The sequence below is a fragment of the Numida meleagris genome, chromosome 12 (genome assembly GCF_002078875.1).
Source record: "Numida meleagris isolate 19003 breed g44 Domestic line chromosome 12, NumMel1.0, whole genome shotgun sequence".
In the NCBI taxonomy this organism is placed as follows: Eukaryota; Metazoa; Chordata; class Aves; order Galliformes; family Numididae; genus Numida; species Numida meleagris.
Genome location: NC_034420.1, coordinates 12,942,913 through 12,951,598, shown reverse-complemented (window position 1 = coordinate 12,951,598; position 8,686 = coordinate 12,942,913). Strand labels below are relative to the sequence as shown.

Below are 8,686 nucleotides of genomic sequence, written 5' to 3'. Positions count from 1 at the left end.
GGGCGGGGTCGGGAGGGGAGCGGGCGGAGAGCGCCCCCGTGCGGGGGAATGCGGCGCGGCAGCGGCGGAGATGGAGTGTGCGTGTGTGCGCGTGTGTGTGCGTGTGTACATGCATGTACGTGTTCGTGCGTGTGCATGCAGTGTGTGTACCTATGCGCTGCTGTGCATACTCATGGTTTGCATATATAAAGGCACATATCTCTATGTTCAGGTTGTGCACACAGTTGCACACGTGTGTATGTGTGTGCATGAACAACTCCTGACATAGTCTTGCACACACCCAAGGGTGCCCGCACAGGTCTGTGTGCATATGAAAGTGAGTGCCTGGGTACATATCCCTGTATGCACCTGTCTATCTCTCTCTCTGTACATATATAGGTGTGCACTGAGTACACACAACTCTGTGCACAGTGCTGTGGGTGCAGAGAGACCCCACACAGAGTCCACCTTCAACTGCGGGCCAGGACAGAAGAAATCAGATACAAATGTTACTTTGCTTGTGCCATCTTCTGCTGATGGGCCCAGCTTCGTTTCCTTGTGGGCTGCACAGTGAGGCTGGGTTGAAAACGCAGAGCACCTCAGGCTCCCAGAGCTGCAGCACTGCTGCATTATGAGCAGCCCTGTGCGTGGGGTGGAATGGGGCAGCTCTGCATCCCTTCTCCATTTGGGGCTACAAATCACTTTTTGAAACCTTGACGTGCACTGTAGGAGCTGCAGTTAATGGGGGAATCCCTCCAGAGAGCTGTGGGTGGGAGCAGCGTGCCGAGCCCTACAGCCATTGCAGAGCTCAGGGCAATAGCAGGACACGTTCTGCTGCATCAGATGCTGAGGGGCTGTTTCCAGATGTGCAAAACGCTCCCACCGCTTGGGGTTTGCGGTGCACCTGCACTGGAGAAGAAAAACAATGATTTCTCCAAGACAATTAGTTTGACTCCTTCCGAAGGATAAAGCTTAATCTAATTTCTGCTGTTGTACTTTGTCTTCATAAAAGGCTGAAGAAATGAATGAGCTTCCCCCCACCACGGCACAACAAAACCTTGGGCTCTCGTTGCAAAAATGAGAGCACAGCTTTTGGCCCTTGTGACGTTTGTATTGGTGGCAAAGCTCACACTGACTCCTGAAGGCCCTCCCCTGGCACCCGCCTCAATTTTGGCTTTATTTTGTCATTTCTCTTCTTTTAGCAAAGTTTGAATTGTGAACTGCAAGCACTGAGAAACCCAAACAGCAAAGAGACAGTGCCCGGTGACTTCAGAACCTTCGTCCCTTTGGTGCTGGCAGTGCTGGGCGTGCTGCAGGAGCTCGGGCTGCCCACTGCGAGCACACAGACAGCAGCCCACAGCCAAGGTCATTACAGAAATTAGAAGGAGAAATGAGTATTAGGTCTAGATATAGAATGCACTGCAGATTGATAGCTGATTTTATCTGGCTCTCTGAAGAGCCATTCACCCCCAGCTTGACTCTGGCCCAGCTGCTCTACACCAGCACAGTACTATTTCATCAGCAACAAAGTGACTTCATTGCCAGGTGCCTACAGGCTGCTGAGTTCAGACATTATTACCTTGAGGCTCTAACTCGGGGCAAAAGCCACAAATCACGCTCTGAACGCAACGCTCACTCCAGGCAATGAACGTAGGCTGGAAAAAGTGCCACCTCACCTGTGCAAACATGGAGTTCTGATGTATTCTCATGGCACAGATGCGTGCTGCACTTTGTGCTTGTCATCTGCACCTTTTTCCTGTCTTCTTCGCTCAGTGCCTGTGTCTTCCGCCCTTAAAAAAAAAAGTGCTGTGTTACACCAGTGACGAATGGCGCTGATCCTGTGTAAACACCGTGAGGTTCAGAGCTCAGCTTCAGGAAAACCCAACCTCGAAAATGAGACAGCAAAAAGACAGCTTGGCTTCCCCTTCCGCCCGCACAGCTTTCCAAAGCAACGTTTTTGAATATGATCCTACCACCGAAAAAGATACGTATTTCTGTATTAGTGCATGTATGCATATTAATGCGTGCAGACATATGTACATGTAAGCGTGCATTTGTGACACCCTGGGAGCAGGCTGGTTGTGAGGTGTTATGACAGTGATTGGACCCCGGGAGCTGCCCCAGGGCTGGGTGGGAGCCCTGGTCCCATGCAGCCCTCTGGGCCCTGGTGTGGCTGAAGGCAGCATGGAGGTGGGTGGGCAGGCAGCCCTTCTGCAGGGCTGGAGGGAGAAGTAGTCACGGGGCAGGGTGAGTCACCAGCATCTGACCTCGCACATCCGGAAGATCCCTCTCCAGAAGCCTCTGGAAAGCACCAGCACCTGCTCACTGTGGCTCTGCATGGGGGCAAACCCTACCCTCCCACCCAGCTGCAGCCCCTTGGGTTGTTGTGGGGCAGTGATTTGGAGAATGATTCCCTCTGGAGAACCACCAGCAGCCTCTGCTGTGGTCTGCGAGCATGGGAGCTGCCTCCCAGCAGGGCTTTGCTGTGACAGCGCAGAGCTTGGGCAGAAGGAGCACTTTCGGCGATCAGGCCCTCGAAGCAGCAATCTCAGCAAATATTTTTAAACACTTTCCAGCAGAAGGTGGGTGGAGGGAGGAAGCAGAGCTGCAGGGGTGCTGACTGCTCCTTTCTGAGCCCTTCCTCTGCAACTTGGAAACGTGAAACTGGAGCAGTTTTATTTCCATCCCCTTTGCTGTCCTTCTGCTCTGTCCATCTGGGGAGCTGCTCAGAAGCCGGGGTTGCCAAGTGGCTTTTTGGGCAAGGGTTGCTCTGATTGAATGTGATGGCATTCCTAAAGAATGGCATGAAAACATTCAGTGCTGCCAAATGAATGCCAAACCCAGGTCCTCCAGGTTAATACAAGCTCAAGTTAATATAAGCTCAAGACAAATCTCAGGCTGCAGAGCTGTGTGCAGGTGGGGTTTGGTAGGGAGACATCCGTCTGTCTGTCCAGCTGTGGGGATAGGAGGACGCAGTGAGCGTCATAGGAATACCTGGGACCACAGCAGGGCCCCAGCGCTGGGCCATGGGGAAACACCAGCATCAGGGCTGGGAGAGGGAAATCCCCACCTCAAGGAGGAGGAGGGGACGCTGAGTCACCCCATCCCGTGACCATGAGCTGAGCTCACCGCAGCCCAGCCAAGGCCTTGTTTTCTTTGTGTTTTGAGAAAGTGCATGATGTCATGGCCGGAGAGCCCAGCGTGACTCAGCAGGCAGCGCAGGGACGGGACGCTCTCCATGTTTACTGGATTGAAGTTCACATGGAGGAGAGCAAGGATTCCTGGTGTTAATGCCCACAGGCTGTGGCTCATCTTAAGCTTTCACTTGTCACCTCGTAGCATAGTAACGGCCATGTCACGGGGAAATGGAAACTCCTGGAAAATGTTTAAGGTGAGGAAGGCCAACACTCTGTAGCATGAGTGCTGCTTTCCAGAAAAGTGTTGCAATCTCAGAATTGCCACACATGAGCCAAAGATGTATCCACATGGCAGGCTGAGTGTTTTGGCATAATGCAAACCCCCGTGGTGTCACAACGGGAACGCTCACCCTGCTCTTGGTTGTGAAGGGCACTACATCACAGCACAGGTTCTACATTTTTATTGTCTCAGACCAAGGTGGACAGCCAGGCCGTGGGCAGGAGGAAATTAGCGCTGACAAGCAGCGAGCAATTGAGTGACAAGGGCTGCTCCAAAAGTAATGCCTCCTGATGGTGGGATGGCAGCAGAGGCTGAAGAAGTGCTCACTGACATTCACCAACACCTGATGAGCATTTATGGAGACCAAGCAGTGGATGTGAGTGCAGCGTGGTGGTGGGTGGTGTGTCTCAGCAGCGGCGACAGTGACAGCGATCCTCTCTGCTGGGTCAAGTTTTTATGAGAGCAGCACGTTCATCGCTGGTGAAAACGCAGAGCTAGTGGTGGGGACTACGTTGAAAAATAGTGCTTTGTAGCTGAGAACTTGCTCTATCAAACAATATCATTGCGCTCTTTGTAGCTGGTGTACTTTCCATGGAGATAAATAGGAGGCATTACTTTCGGGTCGAATAACGCGTCCCCCTTCACTCTCACCTGACAGCGCAGGCGGCGCGCCCTGCCAGGCCCGAGGGGGCGTGGCCTGAGGCACGGGGGGCGTGGCCAATGCCCGCTCCGCCCGGTCCCCCAGCGCGGCGCTATAAGTCGCCGTCGCGCAGCGCCACTCCCGCCCGGCGTCGCTCGCACCGCCTTTCGCAGCTCCGTGTTCCGCCGGCAATTCGTGCTGCGCCACAGCCATGGCGGCGCTGACGGTGAAAGCCTACCTGCTGGGCAAGGACGAGGCGACCCGCGAGATCCGCCGCTTCTCCCTGCTGCCGCCCTTCCGCTACCAGGCCGTCCACGACCGCGTCGCCGAGCTTTTCCAGGGGCTGCTGCGGGCCGGGCCGCCGCCCGCGTTCCGCATGCACTACAAGGGTGAGCGGGGCGGGGGCTGTCCCCGTGGGTCGGGGCCGCCGGGGGGCCGAGCGCCTGACGGTGTCCTCTGCCCTGTCCAGATGAAGACGGGGACCTGATCGCGTTCTCCACCGACGAGGAGCTCGATATGGCCGTGCCGTATGTGCAAGACGGGGTCTTCCGTGTGTACATCAAAGGTAACGCCTCGCAGCCCGGTGGCACCGAGTGCTCTGGCTCGCTGCCCTGCTGGCAGGGCTCCGGTGTTGGGAAAATCCCTGTCCCATCCCTCGTCCTCACGCCGCGGCTCGGAGGGGAGGTTAAATGAAGGGCGAGGTAAGGACAGGGCACAAACCCACCCTGCCCGGGGCTTCCTCCTGGCTCCGGATCCCCCAGTGCAAGCTGCTGTGTTGGGCAGGTCCTGGCAACCCTCTGCTGGTACCACCAGCAGGTGCCACGACGTGCTAAGGAACCCTAAATCCAGCTTATTCTTAAGCACATCATTCCCCACTCCCTTCTGTTTGCTGGGATATCTGCAAAGCTGCATCTGCAGTCCATGCAGTGAGTCATGTAAGCCACCCTTCTTGTCTCGGTTCTCTTCTGCTATGTCTCCTGGCACCGCTGAGCTCTCTCAAGAAGCATTCTGTTCTCACAGCACTTCACAAGGTAGGATGACACGCCAAACAGGGCGGTGCAGCACTAATCTAAAGCAAACATGCAGAGTGCTAGGGACAAGGCATGCTGTTTGAGGAGCAGGTATCCTTGTAACACCCTGTCGCACTTGGTCTATGTTCTTATGTGCCCCCAGCTTGTGTTTGGCAGCCAGTGTAAAAATAAACTGACCTAGTAAGTCAATACTGCTGTGACAAGGGCTGTTTGTGTTTCCTTCTCCTCTGCCCGATTTCCAGCCTTTAAATAGTACCCTCATTCTTGATGCGAAGTTCCCTTTCCTTAATAGAGAAAAAGGAGTGCAGGCGTGAACATCGCTCCCAGTGCAGCCAGGAGCCTCCCCGTGACATGGTGCACCCCAACGTGATCTGCGACGGCTGCGAGGGGCCGGTAGTGGGGGCTCGCTTCAAGTGCACCGTCTGCCCAGACTATGACCTGTGCAGCACCTGCGAGGGTAAAGGCATCCACAAGGAGCACAACATGGTGATGTTTCAAAGCCCAATGCTGAATCCATTTGAGGTGAGCAAAACCTATGGAGCGGAACCAGTGAACGGGATGCTACCCAAACGTAAGCGTTAAGTTTCGCTCAATCCCGTGAACATTACCCTTCACAGTGGCTTCCCCGAGGACGCTGGCTCCGCAAGATGCGGCATGGTGTTCCACCTTTCCCCTGGATGCACTGCTGGGGGTATCCTGGACCTGCAGCTCCATGCCAGAACTCGGAGCAAGCCCAAGCCAACGCAGCTGCTGCCTCCAGTCCACCCGCTGCTGAAGGTAAGAGGAGATGCTCTAATAAAAGGGGGGGGGGAGGGGGGGGAGTCAGAGAAGCTGGGACTCCACAGCACAGTGTGGAATCTGGGTGGGAAAACAGACATGGGAGCTAATCAAATTTGTGTGAAACAATTAGCCCCTTTCAGGGCACTTCACTTAAAGTGTGTCTGGTGGCCGCGCAGTATATGAGGCTACAGAGAAACTATTTGGAACCAAACCAAGCAGAGCTATTGGGTCAAGCATGTTACTGCTTGGCTCTAGATGTGCCTTTCAGCATGGCTGATGAGCTTTAACTATGCTAATGCCACTGGCTGTCTGTTCCAGAGGTGGCTTTGGTCCCTCTGCTGCCTTTGTGCTGTGCAGATGAGTGACACAAAACAAGCACCAAGAATTCCTGGGGATATGCTCTTTCCCTGTGTGCTGCTCTGTGTACTAACACAAATTGTTCTTCTAGAAGCTTCTACTAACAGCCAGCCCCAGGACCCCAATGTCACCTTCTTAAAGAATGTTGGGGAGAGTGTGGCAGCTTTTCTGAGCCCCCTGGGTAAGTGACTTACGGTGTGTCATCCCCATCCCTGAGACTGGCTTTGCTCCTACCAGGAGCAGCACCCAGCTGTGGCCGATACCGGAACCACTTTGTGCTACTAAGCCTTGAAGCCTTAAATTACTGTGTACTAAAATTGCTTAGGGTATAGGCCATCCACTCAGTACCTTTCCAGAGTCCTTTTTAAGGAGTTGAGGAAGGATTTATTTATATAGCCCTAAGTCACCAATGACTTAAAATCATTAAAAAATTACGGTGATGTTTTGCTTAGGCAGGCATACTTAAATTCTGCCTTGACCCTCTGCATATGGCCTGTCTGTGTAGTGGAGGATGACTACTTGGTGCTTCAGAGCTTACTGAAATAATGCTTCACACTTGGATTCATACGTTTTATGTGGGAAACTGCAGGATTACAGCAATGCTACAGCATTTAGTCCAGGATTAATGTGTGCTTTTTGTTAGGACTGTGCTTTTGAAAATCTAATGTTTTTTCTTGGTTTCAAATGCGTTTCTAGGTATTGAAGTTGATATTGATGTGGAACATGGAGGACAGAGAAGCAAAGTGACTCCTGTTTCTACTAATCAAGAGAATAACAATGCTGAGTCAAGCAGCAGTACTCTTAACCAGAATAGTCAGACCAAACCATACTGGAATAGCACAGATTCTGCTACGGCAGTAAATAACGTTGCGGAGCAGATACAAGACATGGTGATAGATCCTGTGCCCACACAAATGGAAGATGGCAGCCTCCAGTCCCAGGTACAAGAAACACTGCATTAATTTAATATGCTTGCTGAGGCTTTACTAAAAAGGAAGTAATTCAGTATGTGTTGTGGGATTGATGATTCAGTTGTCAGCAGATAGGTATCGTATGGCACCTTTGCTTTACTGATTCCCAGCAAAAGTGGGACTTGTTGTGAAGGTAATTCTTCCTATTAAAAGCAGATAGTAAGAGCATGCATCCTACCTGGAAAGCACTGCAGCATCTGGACCTCCTTTCTTTCCATTTCAGGAACACAGTGAGTCAAGCAGTTCGTCAGGGGGTGAGGAGGACTGGACCCACTTATCTTCCAAAGAAGTGGATCCTTCCACAGGTGAACTGCAGTCTCTACAAATGCCAGAGTCAGATGATCCCAGCTCCCTAGATGCAGCTCAGGAAGCTCCCCAGGCAGGGCCTACAGGGCTGAGAGAGGCTGCACTCTACCCACATCTCCCACCAGGTACGAGAATGCATGCAAGTTTCACCTGAGTGAAAGTTGCTCTCAATTAGTGCTAACTTGCCCAGTATAAGCAAACCTGATTAGGAACCAAGCTCGTGTAAGTTACAGTTGAACTTGTCCATAACTTTGTTAGCTGCTATGGCCGCACTCTGCATGCTGTTAGGAACAGGCATGTTCTCTGCTTGAACGTGGGCAGCAAGTCTGAAAGACAGACTGGTACTAGTGTTCCATTTGAGCAGCATGAGGAAGGTTCCCTCCTAAACTGTGACCTTGCTGTGTACTCTTAAAGAGCCTTTTAATGCAAGCTGTAGACAATACATCCTGTGACTTAAGACACTTTTCTGGCAAGAGCTCGTTAAGAGTATGCCAGGTCACTTAACTGAAAGCACCAGCACTGAGGTTTACAGCAAGGACAGACAGATCTAACTCAGCTGTTTCCTTAGCAGGTTACATATGCTGTATCTCAAAATGTCTGCCTCATAGGATACAGAGGAGACTGTGTCTTCCAACACTTGTCAGCTATGCTAGATCTGCTAGGATTAGTGCCAGCCTACCATGTGATACTACAGCCTGAGCTGGTTTGCTAATAACATGAAGCGTTTTAACTTCAAACTTGTTGCTCTCTTAACAGAAGCAGACCCTCGCTTGATTGAATCCCTGTCCCAGATGCTCTCTATGGGCTTCTCTGATGAGGGTGGATGGCTCACTCGACTCCTGCAGACAAAGAACTGTGACATTGGGGCAGCACTAGATGCCATCCAGTATTCCAAGCAGCCTCCTAACTTGTAGTAGTCTGTGTAACAAAAAGTAGTTTCCTTCTAACCAAAAGAAGGCAATGTGGTACAGTTAACTCTAGAAATACATCTTCTGTTAAAGGTTTCTGTTTCATGTTCCTAAGTGCTTGTAGTGTGGAGGAAAAATAAATACTGCCACTCTTTCACTGGTGATGAGTCTGTGGGTGTTTAATTGACATAACTGTACTACTCTGTGAACTGGACCTTGATTAAAAGACAGAAGGTCCAGGCCAAGAGCATGTGATTTCCACATCAAGGGGCTCCCAGTGTAAGGGAGACAGCCCAG

The 8,686-nt window shown here is 51.9% G+C and overlaps 1 protein-coding gene and 1 long non-coding RNA gene across 4 annotated transcripts; one reads left to right on the top strand and one right to left on the bottom strand.

Annotated features, from left to right (window-relative positions):
- On the bottom strand, positions 33-4,042 carry LOC110405333. Of its 2 annotated transcripts, XR_002442809.1 has the most exons (4): positions 3,050-4,042; positions 2,247-2,933; positions 1,656-1,769; positions 33-888 (listed from the first exon to the last, which is right to left on the bottom strand). It is a non-coding gene; the product is annotated as an uncharacterized LOC110405333 (long non-coding RNA). The 2 variants fall into 2 exon arrangements; XR_002442808.1 differs by having other exon boundaries at positions 2,247-4,042.
- SQSTM1 (sequestosome 1) lies at positions 4,161-8,551 on the top strand. Of its 2 annotated transcripts, none has more exons than XM_021410553.1 (8): positions 4,161-4,425; positions 4,506-4,601; positions 5,360-5,589; positions 5,685-5,844; positions 6,296-6,385; positions 6,901-7,145; positions 7,399-7,480; positions 8,238-8,551. In XM_021410553.1, the coding sequence occupies exons 1-8, from the start codon at positions 4,248-4,250 to the stop codon at positions 8,393-8,395; spliced, it is 1,239 nt and encodes a 412-aa protein (XP_021266228.1). In that variant the 5' UTR covers positions 4,161-4,247; the 3' UTR covers positions 8,396-8,551. The 2 variants fall into 2 exon arrangements, with proteins under 2 accessions (XP_021266228.1, XP_021266227.1); XM_021410552.1 differs by having other exon boundaries at positions 7,399-7,606.

Excerpts from the sequence above, each read along its gene's own strand:
- SQSTM1 (XM_021410552.1), top strand. The coding sequence starts at position 4,248 with ATGGCGGCGCTGACGGTGAAAGCCTACCTGCTGGGCAAGGACGAGGCG. Across the intron at positions 4,602-5,359 it reads CTTCCGTGTGTACATCAAAG|AGAAAAAGGAGTGCAGGCGT; the intron begins GTAACGCCTCGC and ends TTTCCTTAATAG. Across the intron at positions 6,386-6,900 it reads AGCTTTTCTGAGCCCCCTGG|GTATTGAAGTTGATATTGAT; the intron begins GTAAGTGACTTA and ends ATGCGTTTCTAG.